The 16,394-nt window shown below is 50.3% G+C and overlaps 1 protein-coding gene across 4 annotated transcripts in view; it reads right to left on the bottom strand.

The window, feature by feature from the left end:
- Nucleotides 1-16,394, bottom strand: part of LOC137518116 (ferroportin-like) — a 79,647-nt gene that overhangs the window by 14,683 nt on the left and 48,570 nt on the right. For 3 of the 4 annotated variants that reach the window (XM_068235472.1, XM_068235471.1, XM_068235473.1), the window contains exons 3-6: nucleotides 12,728-12,887; nucleotides 7,548-7,663; nucleotides 3,395-3,521; nucleotides 209-448 (exon numbers count right to left, since the gene is read on the bottom strand). In XM_068235472.1, the coding sequence (XP_068091573.1) occupies nucleotides 209-448; nucleotides 3,395-3,521; nucleotides 7,548-7,663; nucleotides 12,728-12,887 (643 nt within the window). Of the gene's footprint in view, nucleotides 1-208; nucleotides 449-3,394; nucleotides 3,522-7,547; nucleotides 7,664-12,727; nucleotides 12,888-15,471; nucleotides 15,558-16,394 lie in introns of those variants that run through there. The other variant, XM_068235474.1, reaches the window with a different exon arrangement.

Raw genomic sequence — 16,394 nt, 5'->3', positions numbered from 1 at the left:
CTAGGTGTGAAAAAGCCCTTGTGGCTCATTTTACTCTGGAAGAAACATACCTCTTATTTGTATATGTTTACGTGTATGTTAAATGTTACAGTTTTCCGTGATAGTGGTCCTGTAAGCATGAAAAAAACCAAACATCTGCCACATGTTCTATAATATATAACACACATATAAAAGGCTGTAAGGAAACTTCAGTGTATGGCAGCCATACCGGTCCCATTCAGCTGTTTCATCTCTTGCGCACTCTTGATTTTGGCTTTCACGGCCAAGGCCGGCGTCTTCTGATAAACCTTCCACAGCAGCAGATACTCCACACACATGGAGACAAAGTTCCACCCAACAATAAAGCCGCAGCCTAAGACGGAGGAGCCGAACGTCACAATCTGCCCGACGGCCATTGGCGCCAGAATGTTCGTCAGTTGGTCGATTCTCCTCATGGTGGCATTCATGTCTGGGGTGACAGTGAGAAAAAAAAATTAGCAAGCTTGTTGCCAGGAGAGCGGAGACTCAGTGGGACACTGCGCACAATGCATTGTGGGAAATGGGGCGGGGACATGGAGATGGCGTGTTAGGCATAGTACACACCAGAGGGCTCCATAGCAAGGCTTTTTTGTGGCCCCAATACCTAGGTACACATAAGCCAGGCATGTCCAAAGTCTGGCCCGGGGGCCAAAAGCATACAGCCCAGACTTTTCTGGTGGCCCCCAAAAGCTCTCTACACTTGTTAACTCCATGCGGCCTGCAGGCTGTAGCTGCGGTGCTGCATACAGGCGCCACCTCAAGTTGCTGCTCTGCCTCCGCTTTTTCTCACCTGTAGATTATCAGCTACCATTGTAGCAGTAGCAGCCACTGATTAGCAGCCGCCACTGTGCCAGCAGCAGTAACAGCCACTGATTAGCAGCCGCCACTATGCCAGCAGCAGTAACAGCCACTGATTAGCAGCAGCCACTGTGCCAGCAGCAGTAACAGCCACTGATTAGCAGCAGCCACTGTGCCAGCAGCAGTAACAGCCACTGATTAGCAGCAGCCACTGTGCCAGCAGCAGTAACAGCCACTGATTAGCAGCAGCCACTGTGCCAGCAGCAGTAACAGCCACTGATTAGCAGCCGCCACTATGCCAGCAGCAGTAACAGCCACTAATTAGCAGCAGCCACTGTGCCAGCAGCAGTAACAGCCACTAATTAGCAGCAGCCAGTGTGCCAGCAGCAGTAACAGCCACTAATTAGCAGCAGCCACTGTGCCAGCAGCAGTAACAGCCACTGATTAGCAGCAGCCACTGTGCCAGCAGCAGTAGCAGTCACTGATTAGCAGCCGCCACTATGCCAGCAGCAGTAACAGCCACTGATTAGCAGCAGCCACTGTGCCAGCAGCAGTAGCAGTCACTGATTAGCAGCAGCCACTGTGCCAGCAGCAGTAACAGCCACTGATTAGCAGCAGCCACTGTGCCAGCAGCAGTAGCAGTCACTGATTAGCAGCAGCCACTGTGCCAGCAGTAGTAGCAGCCACTAATTAGCAGCTGCCACTATGCCAGCAGCAGTAGCAGCCACTGATTAGCAGCAGCCACTGTGCCAGCAGCAGTAGCAGCCACTGATTAGCAGCAGCCACTGTGCCAGCAGTAGTAGCAGCCACTGATTAGCAGCTGCCACTATGCCAGCAGCAGTAGCAGTCACTGATTAGCAGCAGCCACTGTGCCAGCAGTAGTAGCAGCCACTGATTAGCAGCTGCCACTATGCCAGCAGCAGTAGCAGTCACTGATTAGCAGCAGCCACTGTGCCAGCAGTAGTAGCAGCCACTGATTAGCAGCTGCCACTATGCCAGCAGCAGTAGCAGCCACTGATTAGCAGCAGCCACTATGCCAGCAGCAGGAACAGCCACTGATTAGCAGCAGTTACTGTGCCAGCAGCAGTAACAGCCACTGATTAGCAGCCGCCACTGTGCCAGCAGCAGTAAAAGCCACTGATTAGCAAACACCATTATACCAGCAGCAGTAGCAGCAACTGGTTAGCAGCTACCACTGTGCCAGCAGCAGTAACAGCCACTAATTAGCAGCAGCCACTGTGCCAGCAGCAGTAGCAGCCACTGATTAGCAGGAGCCACTGTGCCAGTAGCAGTAAAAGCCACTGATTAGCTAACACCATTATACCAGCAGCAGTAGCAGCAACTGGTTAGCAGCTACCACTGTGCCAGCAGCAGTAACAGCCACTAATTAGCAGCAGCCACTGTGCCAGCAGCAGTAGCAGCCACTGATTAGCAGCTGCCACTGTGTCAGCAGCAGTAAAAGCCACTGATTAGCAAACACCATTATACCAGCAGCAGTAGCAGCAACTGGTTAGCAGCCGCCACTATGCCAGCAGCAGTAGCAGCCACTGATTAGCAGCTGCCACTGTGCCAGCAGCAGTAACAGCCACTGATTAGCAGCCGCCACTATGCCAGCAGCATTAACAGCCACTGATTAGCAAACACCATTATACCAGCAGCAGTAGCAGCAGCAACTGATTAGCATCAGCCACTGTGCCAGCAGCAGTAACAGCCACTGATTAGCAGCCACCACTGTGCCAGTAGCAGTAACAGCCACTGATTAGCAGCTGCCCCTGTGTAAGCAGCAGTAACAGCCATTGATTAGTGAACACCATTATACCAGCAGCAGTAACAGCCACTGATTAGCAAACACCATTACACTACAGCAGTAACAGCCACTGATTAGCAGCTGCCCCTGTGCCAGCAGCAGTAACAGCCACTGATTAGCAGCCGCCACTATACCAGCAGCAGTAACAGCCACTGATTAGCAGCTGCCACTGATTAGCAGCTGCCACTGTGCTAGCAGCAGTAACAGCCACTGATTAGTAGCTGATACTATACCAGCAGCAGTAACAGCCACTGATTAGCAGCTGCCACTGTGCCAGCCATGGGCGTCCGCACGCCGGGCAAATTGGGGCACCTGACCCCCCCTGGCCACCAGCTGCTCCATCCCCCAACCCCCCCCGTCGCCTAAGTTCCAGCAGGTAGCCTAGCGTCAGACCTCCGATCAGCCGGCGACCACTGAGTGCGGGCGCTAGGACCTAGCGGACACTGCACTGATATGCAGAAGTGACATGGTCCCAAATCACATGATCATGTATCTGGTACCATTTGCCTTGTATAACGTCCTAACCTTGTTACGTTACGTATGTCATCCTTTTGTATCATTGTATGTATTTATTGTCCAGCGCTGCGTAATATGTTGGCACTTTATAAAAACAATAAATAATAAATAATACAATAAATAATAATATCTCTATGGAAGATTATGGATGGAGGGAGATATACAGCTATCTAGAATGAGCTCTTGCTGGGCACGGTGTGTCATGGCAGAATGTTCCTGGGTTGCAAGCATTGAGGAAATAAGACAAGAATGAACCTGCCAGCTGGTTTTTGTTCCCTCCGGCGACCACGACGATCCAGTCCCTCTGCAGGGTGATGGACATGGCTGTACTGGCCAGGTTAGCGACATCAGCTATTGCAATGACGAAGATGTAGCACAATATCTGCAAAGAAGAGACATTACATTAAGCATTTTTTAAGTGTATAGTTACTGAAAAATAAGAGAGCATGATGGAATTTATTACATTATAATAGGGAAAGATTGGTTTTCTATAGCACTGAGATACTTGAAGGACACTTGAAGTGAGATGGATATGGAGGATGCATTATTTATATTTTTTTAAACAATACCAGTTGCCTGACAGCCCTGCTGATTTCTTTGGCTACAGTAGTGTCTGAATGACACACCTGCAACAAGCATGCGGCAAATGCAGTCAAACTTAAAGGGAACCTAAACTGAGAAGGATATGGATTTTTGCTTTTAAAATAATACCAGTTGCCTAATGCTACGTACACACATGCGACAACGATCGTTCGTTATGAACGACGAACAAACTTTTAATTGACGAAAGAACGACCTAAGTAAAGTTAGTTTTAAAAGGTGTGTAACGATCTGATCGTTAAAACGAACGTTACATCACATAAAGCAACTATTGCGCTTGCGCATGAAAATGAAAAGTTCCATGGAGAAATAGTGAAATGCGCATGCCAAGCCTAGTACGAATGACCGGTTCCAACGATGTACTACTTTTGCAAACGATCGTCGTTGGGAAAAATCCGCCAAGCTAGATAGTTCGTTTTGAACGATCTAGCTCGTCCGTCGTTAGACTTAATAGTCGTTGGCTGCTTTTTTTCAAACGATTGTCGTTTGAAATGATCGGGGAACGATCGTTTCAAACAACTATAGTCGCATGTGTGTACGCACCTTAACTCTCCTGTTGATCCTGTGTCTCTAATACTTTTAGCCACAGCCCCTCAACAAGCATGCTGATCAGGTGCTCTGACTGAAGTCAGACAGGATTAGCTGCATGCTTGTTTCAGGTGTGTGATTTAGCCACTACTGCAGCCAAAGAGATTAGCAGGAGCCAGGCAACTGGTATTATTTAAAAGGAAATATCCATATCTCTCTCAGTTAAGGTTCCCTTTAACCTCCTTGCCGGTCTAAAAAATCCGGCAAGGAGGCAGCGGCGCACATTTTTTTAATTTTTTTTTTTTTTAAATCATGTAGCGAGCCAAGGGCTCGCTACATGATAGCCGCTAAGCGGCGGCATCCCCCCACCCACTCCGATCGCCTTCGGCGATCAGAGTATGCAGGGAATCCCGTTGAGAACGGGATTTCCTGCAGGGCTTCCCCGGTCGCCATGGCGACGGGGCGGGATGACGTCACCGACGTCATGGACGTCGGGACGTCATAGGGAATCCCGATCCGCCCCTCAACGCTGCCTGGCACTGATTGGCCAGGCAGCGCAGGGCTCTGGGGCGGGGGGGGAGCGACTCGGCGCGGCGGATTGCGGCGGATCGGCGGCGAGCGGCGGCGATCGGAAGTTACAAGCAGCTAGCAAAGTGCTAGCTGCTTGTAACAAAAAAAAAATTATGCAAATCGGCCCAGCGGGGCCTGAGATATCCTCCTGCGCAGGTTACCCCGAGCTGAGCTCGGGATAACCGGCAAGGAGGTTAAAGATTACTCTAGGTGAAAATGACAAAGCTGTCTGGAGGATGGGGGTTGCAAGGCTAAATATTTACCTGTCATTGTCAGGCCCTGTCATTATTTTCCCTTTAGGTACTCTTTAAGTCAAACATCTGATCTGCATGGCACTCCCCTATGTCTCTAGTCACTCCTCCACTCACTCTCCTACAAGCTCCTAGCCACACCTCCAGACACTCCACTACAAGCCCCTAGCCACACCTCCAGACACTTCACTACAAGCCCCTAGCCACACCTCCAGACACTCAGACACTCCACTACAAGCCCCTAGCCATACCTCCAGACACTCCACTACAAGCCCCTAGTTACACCTTTAGTTACCCCCCTAACACGCCCCAGTAATGTCTCCAGTCATTTCCACCAAGTCTCTAGTCACATCTCCAGACATTCCACTACAAGCCCCTAGCCACACCTCCAGACACTCCAATACAAGCGCCTAGCCACACCTCCAGACATTCCACTACAAGCCCCAAGCCACACCTCCAGACAATCCACTGCAAGCCCCTAGCCACACCTCCAGACACTCCACTACAAGCCCCTAGCCACACCTCCAGACACTCCACTACAAGCCCCAAGCCACACCTCCAGACACTCCACTACAAGCCCCCAACCACACCTACAGACACTCCACTACGACCGCCTAGCCAAACCTTTAGACACTCCACTACAAGCCCCTAGCCACACCTCCAGACACTTCACTACAAGCCCCTAGCCACACCTCCAGACACTCTACTACAAGCGCCTAGCCAAACCTTCAGACACTCCACTACAAGCGCCTAGCCACACCTCTAGACACTCCACTACAAGCGCCTAGCCACACCTCCAGACACTCCACTACAAGCGCCTAGCCAAACCTTCAGACAATCCACTACAAGCTCCTAGCCAAACCTTCAGACACTCCACTACAAGCGCCTAGCTACACCTCCAGACACTCCACTACAAGCCCCTAGCCACACCTCCAGACACTCCACTACAAGCCCCTAGCCATCCCTCCAGACACTCCACTACAAGCCCCTAGCCACACCTTCAGACACTCTACTACAAGCCCCTAGCCACACCTCCAGACACTCCACTACAAGCCCCTAGCCAAAACTCCAGACACTCCACTACAAGCCCCTAGCCACACCTCCAGACACTCCACTACAAGCCCCTAGCCACACCTCCAGACACTCCACTACAAGCGCCTAGCCAAACCTTCAGACACTCCACTACAAGCACCTAGCCACACCTCCAGACACTCTACTACAAGCCCCTAGCTACACCTCCAGACACTCTACTACAAGCCCCTAGCCACACCTCCAGACACTCTACTACAAGCGCCTAGCCACACCTCCAGACACTGCACTACAAGCCCCTAGCCACACCTCCAGACACTCCACTACAAGTCCCTAGCCACGCTTCCAGACACTCCACTACATGCGCCTAGCCAAACCTTCAGACACTCCACTACAAGCGCCTAGCCACACCTCCAGACACTCTACTACAAGCCCCTAGCCACACCTCCAGACACTCCACTACAAGCCCCTAGCCACACCTCCAGACACTCCACTACAAGCACCTAGCCACACCTCCAGACACTCCACTACAAGCCCCTAGCCACACCTCCAGACACTCCACTACAAGCCCCTAGCCACACCTCCAGACACTCTACTACAAGCCCCTAGCCACACCTCCAGACACTCCACTACAAGCCCCTAGCCACACCCCTAACATGCCCCAGTCATGTCTCCAGTCATTTCCACCAAGCCCCTTGTCACACCTCCAGTCACATTCCCACCTCCACTCACTCGCCCACCATGCCTCTAGTCACATCCCCAGTCACTCCCCCACAATGCCCCTAGTCACACCTCCAATCGCTCCCCCACCATGCCCCCAGCCACACCTCCAGTCACTCCCTCACCATGCCCTAATTCAGACCTCCAGTCACTCCCTTAACACACCCCTAGTCACATCTCCACTCACTCGCCCACCATGCCTCTAGTCACATCTCCAGTAACTCCCCCACAACGCTCTTAGTCACACCTCCAATCACTCCCCCACTATGCCCCCAGCCACACCTCCAGTCACTCCCCCACCATGCCCTCAGCCACACCTCCAGTCACTCCCCCACCATGCCCCCAGCCACACCTCCAGTCACTCCCCCACCATGCCCTAAGTCACACCTCCAGTCACTCCCTTAACACGCCCCTAGTCGCATCTCCAGTCGTTCCCCCACTACGCCACTGTTCACATCACCAATCGCTCCTCCAGCAAGCCCCTACTGACATCTCCAGTCACATTCCCACCTCGCCCCTACTAATATCTCCAGTCACTCTCCCACCACGACCCTAGTCTCACCTCCCGGGGGAGGGGCTCTAACCCCACAGCACTCTTCCCACCCATAGAGGAGACCACACAGTCTTGGCTGTACTTAAAAACCTTTTCCTATGCTGGGTTGGCCCTCCGATACTCAGAAGTTAGTATAATTAATAGTGAAAGTACTAACCAACAACCATCCATGGTACATAGACAACAGTTCCGCCTTGTGCAAGAAGATCCCCATCAAGATGACCCCACAGATAATCACAGAGACGTTCTGCACTATCAGGGCGGTCCGCGCCACTGTCAGAGGAGCAGAGAAAACAAGGGGTTAAACATACCAAAAGGACAAAACCGGTAATAACATAACCCTCAGGCAGGTGCACAACACAAAGCACTCAATCAGCATGAGCAGGTACAGATCACACTGCATGTGCTTCAGTGGACTTTATCATTATGGGAGGTGCCATATTTACTCATCACATATGCAGGGTTTGCTTCATACTTCTCTAATGCTGCTCCTCATATCTCACTGCAACTTTGTGTGACAGTAAATAAGGTAACATTAGCCTCTCTAGGCCTGCTGCGTGGAAGACTGATCATAAAATTGCACAGTTCGAGGACATTTAAAGTGTACCAGAGCTGACAAATTAAAAAGATTTTATACATACATGGAGCTTCCTCCAGCCCCATCCGCTCCGATCGCTCCTCCGCCGCCATCCCCCGCTGCCAGCAGCTTCGGGAACCGGGTCTCCGCACTTCCGTCAGTTGGAGACAGTCTAATGTAAGAGAATTGCGCTGTTTGCAGCCGCTGGAGAGATACGTGGAAGGCGCACTTCTCCTGCGTAGCTGGCCGCGACTGACATAAGTGATGGGACCCGGTTCCCGAAGCTGCGGGCAGCGGAGAAGCAGATGGGGCTGGAAGAAGCCCCATATCAGTGGTGTAGCTAAGGAGCTGTGGGCCCCGATGCAAGTTTTACATTGGGGCCCCCCAGCACTCTATACATAACAATTGATAAAGTACACCAAAGACTGCCAATGGCAACTACAGTGTCAGAGGTGCAAGAAGGGGATGGGGAGCAGTTTGTTAATGATTAACTCTATTCAAAGTATCTGTAGAGCACAGGACCAATAGAGAGTTAATACTGTGGTTGAGGGAGGGCCTCTTGGGGCCCCTCTGGCCCAAGGGCCCCGATGCGGTCGCAACCTCTGCAACCCTTATTGCTATGCCCCTGCCCCAGGTATGTATAAAATCTTTTTAGTTTGTCAGTCCCTTTAAGCGTGAATGTCTTCTTATTTCTTACATATATACATAATGCAAGAAATTAAATAATACAAGAAAATTATAAATCCAATAACATCAGGATACAAATAGTGTTAAAAAAAAACAAAGCCCAGGGACATATTTACCATAAGGCACTGTAGGCACATGCCTACAGGCGCCTGATGATGAAAGGCCGGCTCAATCCCTGAGTGCCTCTCTCCCTCCTACCCTTTAATGAGAGTGTAAATGAGAGGTTACTCACCCTGCTTTCTGCATTCCGCTGACAAGATCTCCCTTCAGTCAGGGGCACCTCCAGCTACTTAATACCACAGTATTAAGTAGCTGGAGGTGCCCCTGACTGAAGGGAGATCTTGTCAGCGGAATGCAGAGAAAGGTTCCTCTTGCTACCTAATACTTGGGGCACCTCTAGCTACTTAATATTGAGAGTACTTCTTGTTACCTAATACTAAGGGGCACCAGTAGCTACCTGATGAGCAAGAGAAGTAAGGGAGAAGTGACAGCTGCGACAGCCAGCACACATGTGGGGCAGTTTGGGGTTTGCAGGTTCATGGAGGGCGAAGTCTAAGGTGCCAGGACATCTGTGCCTATAGACTCCTGTGAGATAAATCTGAGCCTGCCCGAGCCAAAACTCGTAAAAAAAACCCCAAAAACATACTTACCTAAGTAGAGGGAAGGCTCTGGATCCTCCAGAGGGTTCATGTGTCCTCCTCACCCCCACTGCTGCTGCCCGGGACCCTCCTGAAGATCGTGATAGTGCTCTTTTTCAAGCACGAGCGCAACCATGCAAGTACGGCCATGAAGAGAGAGGCACGGTCACTATCAGAAATCTGACAAGCCTCTCCAGTCCTTTCTAGGTGTCCTGGTTTCAGTGCTGTCACCTTCATTCAAATTCGGCACCACCTCGAGCCCTCGTAAAGCGTTGGAAGCACTCGTGGCAGCTCCATACTGCTCAGTTGCTCAAATACCCGCAACAAGGATGACAGTGGTGGAACGAGATCACGGAGAGAGGACCGGGAAGGCTCTATGAGATCCAGAGTCTTTTCTCACCATAGGTGAGTATGTGACTTTTTTATAGTCACTTCAGTTTTACTTGATGTGGGGCTTAAAGGGAACCTTAAGCGAGTTCAAATAAAAAAGTTTCACTTACCTGGGGCTTCACTCAGCCTCCTGCAGACATGCTGTGCCCGCACCGTCACTCACCGATCATCCAGTCACCTGCCGTGGCTCAGTTTCAGTTTCAAAAGCAGTGCGCATACGTACATAGTACATATTTATACTGCTCAGGCGCAAGATGGCTATAGGGACGGGAGCACGATCGAGGATGCGCACTGCTGAAAATGAAAATCAGCCACGGCGGAGGACCGGATGATCGGTGAGTGACAGCGCGGGCGGATGAAGGGAACCTGAACTGAGAGGAGTATGGATGTTTCCTTTTAAACAATACCAGCTGCCTGGCAGTCTTGCTGATCTCTTTGGCTGCAATAGTGGCTGAAACACGCACCTGAAACAAGCATGCAACTAATCCAATCTGACTTCAGTCAGAACACCTGATCTGCATCCTGGTTCAGGGGCTGTGGCTAAAAGTATTAGAGGCAGAGGATCAGCCAGACTGCCAGGGAACTGGTATTATTTTAAAAAGAAAAATCCATATCATTCTCAGTTTAGGTTCCCTTTAAAGAGAATTTGTATTGTTAAAATCACACAAAAGTAAACATACCAGTGCGTTAGGGGATATCTGCTATTACCCTCTGTCACAATTTCGCCGCTCCTCGCCGCATTTAAAGTGGTTAAAAACAGTTTTAAAAAGTTTGTTTATAAACAAACAAAATGGCCACCAAAACAGGAAGTAGGTTGATGTACAGTATGTCCACACATAGAAAATACATCCATACACAAGCAGGCTGTATACACCCTTCCTTTTGAATCTCAAGAGATCATTTGTGTGTTTCTTTCCCCCTGTTCTCATGCACTGAAGTTTCAGGCTGCTCTTTTCTTCCTGCAAACAGCTTTGCCCTTGTCTGTAATTCCTCACTATGTGAAAGCCCAGCCAGCTCAGAGGACGATTTATCCAGCTTGTAAAAGATAAGAGAGAAGAGAGAATCTGCTCTAATCTAAATAACACACAGCAGCGTGCAGAGAGGGGCCAGGAGGGGGGAGATGCATCCCAGAACCACAACACTGAAGAACTTGGCAGCCTTCCAGACACAGGCTGACAAGTCTGACAAGTGAGAGATAAGTTGATTTATTACAGAGACTGTGATAGTACAAAGTGCTGCAGTAAGCCAGAACACATTAGAATAGCTTTTGGAACTTGTAGGATGATAAAAAACAGGGTGCAATTTTTGTTACGGAGTCTCTTTAATGACAATCAATATGACACGCTGTCCTTGGTGCTGATCTGTGTTTTTCTATATTCATATACTAGCTGCCCCTTCACCATAGAATGTCCAGCTTAGGTATCGGGAGAGTCAGACTGGTGGAACTGGAGGTGGTCTCACAACCCACTTCTACCAGGAAATGATCCAAATTGTTTTTAGCAAATCGGGGCCAAGGTATGTCCGATCTCATCCCCAGAGCAGCAAAACAAACAAGGTAACTCCTGGCGCTGGACGTCTCTGCTCGAAGCGTCTGATCCACACTCTGTTCCCTGAGGGTGTATAGCAGAAACAAGTCAAAATAGAAGCAGGTTCTACTGCAGGTTCTGGTCAGGAGACAGCCCGTTCTCCGATCACAGGGTGAGCAGGGGGAGTGGGAGTGGCAAAACCTTTATCTATTTTGGCTCATCCCTTGTTATACTCACCGATCCCGGGGTCCAGTGCTGGCCTCTCAGATGGCCGTCCCGGGAGACTTCCAGGAACGGTGTGGACGCCGGCCTCCAGCTGCAGCAGCGGATACGCGCTCTAAGGACCGCATACCTCTCCAACACAATTGTAGCCTTGGCGGGGGACAGGACTACAGCACTGGCGCAAAGTCCATGGTATTTAAACCCTGACCAATTGCTACAGTGCTGTTCTGTCCGAGCAGCCATGGCTTGTCGCAGGCCATTTGTGACTCTAGCTACACCAGTCAAGTTCTGTCCAGTCACATGAGTCTGGCCTGTTCCTCTAGTCTGCCCTTCTTCCATTATTGCAGGATTCACCCTCTCCTGTTCTTCTCATCCCTGGCGGGACAGCCCTAGGGGGTCGTGACCTGGCGGGTACCAGGCAACAAAGTAGACCGCCGCCCATTAGGGGTGACGTTGTAATGAAAAATTTTGCAACCCATCATATTCTGCATCTTGCCATAGAGGACAGTGTATGACTGTGTAGGCGTGGCTCCTCTCTGTTAACACGCCTGTAATTTTTTGCAACCACAGATCCCATTGAGCTAGAAGGGGGATTGTTCCCTCCAGGGGAGGGTTATTAGTTGAGCAAGAGGGGAGATTGTTCCCTCGGGGGGGGGGGGGGGTGTTATTAGTTGAGCAAGAGGGAAGATTGTTCCCTCGAGGGGTGGGGGGTTATTAGTTGAGCAAGAGGGGGGATTGTTCCCTCCAGGGGGGGTTATTAGTTGAGCAAGAGGGGGATTGTTCCCTGGGGGGGTTATTAGTTGAGCAAGAGGGGGGATTGTTCCATCCAGGGGGGGTTATTAGTTGAGCAAGAGGGGGGATTGTTCTCTCCAGGGGGGTTATTAGTTGAGCAAGAGGGGGGATTGCTCCCTCCAGGGGGGGTTATTAGTTGAGCAAGAGGGGAGGGTTCTGTGTGAGAATAGGGTTTGGTTGGGTTGCATTTTCTGATACAGATAGGTTGAAGTCAATGGTTAGGTTGCACTTTCTGATAGTTATACCTATAAATAAGTGCAACCGGTTGCAAAATCTGATAAAGTTGCAAAAAATTTCACCACAACGGCCCATCATCCCTTGCGGGGTGCGCTGTTGAAGACTCGTGCTCGCTTAGACCCCACGCCCTGGGGGTGCCCGCACCAATCACTGATTCTGAGATCAACAGGACCTTGACATCCCTAGAGTAACCTGTGGTTCTCAGGAATGCTACCATGGAGGGGAAAGCTGGCACAAGTGTAACCCTCTGATTTTCTAGCTCACCTACCTTTTAGCCTCGGGTTGTTGTCCACCCAAGCTCCAAGGATGGCCCCAAGCAGGAGAACTGAGCCGGCCACCACCAGCCCATAGATGGCAGTCAGCAGTAAGTTGTTACCGTAGAGTTCCACCAGGAAGAGAGAGACGGCAAAATGCCACATCCGGTCCCCCTGGGAAAAATAAAGCAAACTTGAGTGAAATGCTTTCAAAGTGTCCCCACAGCTTCTACAGCTGCCCATAGACACCCGCTTAGTATCTTCCCTCTGCTGTAGTGCTGAGATCAAGCACTGGGTATGGGAGCATGGGGTTCCTAGTTACCCCCTTACCTGCAAATTTTGTATCAATATTTATGTAGTTCAAAAATGAAAAGTATTTTCAGTTTTTACTCGGGTCATTTCAGAAAACATGTAGGCTGTAGAAAGAAGTAGTAGTCATGTGACTGCACTCTTCTGCATGCACTCAAAGTGATGGATGTGTACCCAACAGCACAAACTCTAACTCATACACTTCTCAGCTATTCTCATTATACTCTGTTATGACCCAGCAGAGACTTGCCAGCTAAGAGAAGACAACCTTTAAAAACGACGGTTTGGGTTTGCTGAATCACTCATGTTCTTTTCTGCAACCTCAGTAATTCTGTTTGTGTCGCTGAGCAGTGGTGGTGCCTCAGGAGAAGCAAGGCAATCAGGAACTGGCTGGTTCTTGCAAACCTCATACGCACAGGCAGTCACCTAGTCAGCATGTCTGGCCACCAAGGGACCAGGAAGCTGGGAAGGCAGCAACTAATACGCCAGATAGATTTCCTAACCATTGTCTAACAAACAACGAAACACAGAACAATTTTTATCACGCTTTTCTATTGGCAGACTCTAAGCACCAGAGCTGCAGCCACAGGGATACGCTCTATCGGCAGTGGCAGTGTTGAGGAGTCTTGCCCAAAGTCTCCCTACTGAAAAGTTGCTGGCTTATTGAACGAGCAGAGCCAAGATTCAAACCTTGGTCTCCTGTGTCAGAGGCAGAGCCCTTAACCAGTACACGGGTTTATATGAAAAGGGCGCCTGTAAAAACGGGCGCCTGGTGGAGCCCATATATACCGACTTCGGCTACAAAAAAGGCGCCTGGTGTAGCCCATATAAAAACTTCGGCTACAAAAAAAAGGCGCCTGGTGTAGCCCATATAAAAACTTCGGCTACAAAAAAGCTCCGGGGTGTGTTAATTACTATTCCCCCTTCAGGCCGCCATGGATAGTGGGGGAATGAAATAATTCGGCTTCCAGCGCTTGTAGCCCATATAAAAACTTAGGCTACAAAAAAGGCGCCTGGTGTAGCCCATATAAAAACTTCGGCTACAAAAAAAAAGGCAATAATATGGGCTACAAAGGTGCACCCTACTGTAGCCGAAAACCTTGTAGCCGAAAAATATGGGCTACAAAGGGGAGCCCGCTTGTAGCCTATATCAAAACTCGGGCGCCCTTTTCTACACCTTGTAGCCCATATTTCCATAAATAACATTGATGTCTATGGCGGCGCCCTTTTCATACAGGCAGCTCAGGCACCCTTTTCAACCGATACCCCAGTACACTATCCAGCCACTAACGGAAAGCGGAAAACGGAAAGCGAGTAGAGAGTGGATTGTGGATTGTGACTGTGTTATGCACACGCTTTACTGGAGTTGTAAACAGGGCTGGATTTCTGGAAGGGCCACCAAGGCCCTGGCTTTGGGCAGCAGCTGGCTGAAGGTCGGCTGGGCATGGAAGAGGGATTGCTGCAAATGGATTACATTGGTTGCAAATAAGGAGCAACAGATAGAAATAGTGAGTTGCTGCCTGAGGGATTTGTGTATAGTAAAAGGGGGCTGCTGTACATTGTTAGGAGATTGAGATTCTTATATCTGCTCCATCTACAGCAGGGGTCTCAAACTCGCGGCCCGCGGGCCACTTGCGGCCCTCAGTACAATATTTTGTGGCCCTCGCCAGCAAAAGCGACACGGAAGCAAACTATTTTACCTTATAGTTCGCTTCAGTGCTCCCAAGTAATCCGCCGCATCCCCGCCACTAAACGAGGGCTGTAGAGCCCCCAAATCCCCCGGGCAAACATCCACGACTGTGCTGAGGGGCAGAGCTTCCAGCTGTAGCTCTGCCCCTCCTGACGTCAATCGCCGCACGGATCGCCGCCTCTCCCCGCCCCTCTCTGTGAAGGAAGAGTGAGAGGGGCGGGCAGAGGCGGCGACCCGCCGCGATTGACGTCAGGAAATGCTGGCGGATTGCCCCCCGGGCGACTTGGGGGCTCTGCAGCCCTCGCTTTGCGTCGGGGACACGGCGGATTACTTGTAATGGAAGCACTGAAGCGAACTATAAGGTAGGACACTTCATCTGCAGAAGAAATAATTAAAACTGTTAATAATGACATTTGAGGACTTTTTTTTGTGTGAAATCCCTTATGCGGCCCAGCTTCAACCTGACTTTGCCTCCTGCGGCCCCCAGGTAAATTGAGTTTGAGACCCCTGATCTACAGGAACATAAAAGCACTGAATTCTAGGTACTGCATTCTAGCTGTAAGTTAATGTTGTGTCTCAATAAAGTTGTGGTTGTTGTTCCACACACCATGAGGCTGTGTTAACATGGTGCCAGAAGATGGGAAGAGAACTGGTGTTTTTTAGCTACTAGTCTGCACAAACAGGACTGAAAGCTGTTCCTGTATACTAACCTAGCATCTCAGCAGCCACACAGAGAGAAAATGGCTACAAACTACATACCAGTACCGGGTGCAATGGCCTGCACAGGAGACCTGGCAGCTAACTGGAGATTCTTCAGATCACAGAGGGAGGATTATGAGGTTGCTACTGAACTGGACAAGAAAGACCCCAAGATAAGGGCTGCAACCTTATGCTCAGTGATGGGGAGAGATTGTCTGCGTGTATACCAGTATACCAGCACCTCACATTTTCTGACACTCAGTGGTGTAACAAAAGGGGCTGCAAGCCATGCATCCACGGGAGGGGGGGGGGGGGCAAGAGGGAGACATTGGCCACCTACATTGGTTGGGAGGGTGGCCACTCCCCCCTCCCTTACCTTACTCTTTCCCCTCAATGCTCCCCTTCCAGCATCGATAGGTGGCAGTAGCGGTAGAGATGGGAAGTTCGGATCTTTTCAATGATCCGGATGATTCGAATCGGATCATTGAAAAGATCCGGATCTTTGATCCGAATCTCGGATCATTTTACTACCGAAGCATTCAGGGGTGAAATGAATAGCAGGACAGGTCTTTCCCTGCAGTGGACAGGAGAAGGGGAGGGGGGTGGACACACAGAGAAGGGGAGAAGATGGACAGAGGGCAGGGAGTAGACAGAGATGGGAGGAGGGACGAGCAGAGAGCATGTTTGCTTGCACACAATACCCACATGCTGCAATCATATGCTTTACATATATTTCACCCAGGGGCGTAGCAATAGGGGGTGCAGAGGTAGCGACCGCATCGGGGCCCTTGGGCCAGAGGGGCCCCGAAGGGCTCTCCCTCAACTACATTATTAGCTCTCTATTGGTCTATTGGTCCTGTGCTCATAATAATCACTCCTATAGATACTTTGAATAGTGGTAATAGTGGTTGAATAGTGGTAATCACTAACACACTGTTCCCCATCCCCTTCCTGCACCTCTGACACTGTAGTTGCCATTGGCA

This window comes from Hyperolius riggenbachi, chromosome 5, assembly GCF_040937935.1.
Source record: "Hyperolius riggenbachi isolate aHypRig1 chromosome 5, aHypRig1.pri, whole genome shotgun sequence".
Classification (NCBI taxonomy): Eukaryota; Metazoa; Chordata; class Amphibia; order Anura; family Hyperoliidae; genus Hyperolius; species Hyperolius riggenbachi.
This window is presented reverse-complemented; position numbering and strand designations above follow the sequence as displayed.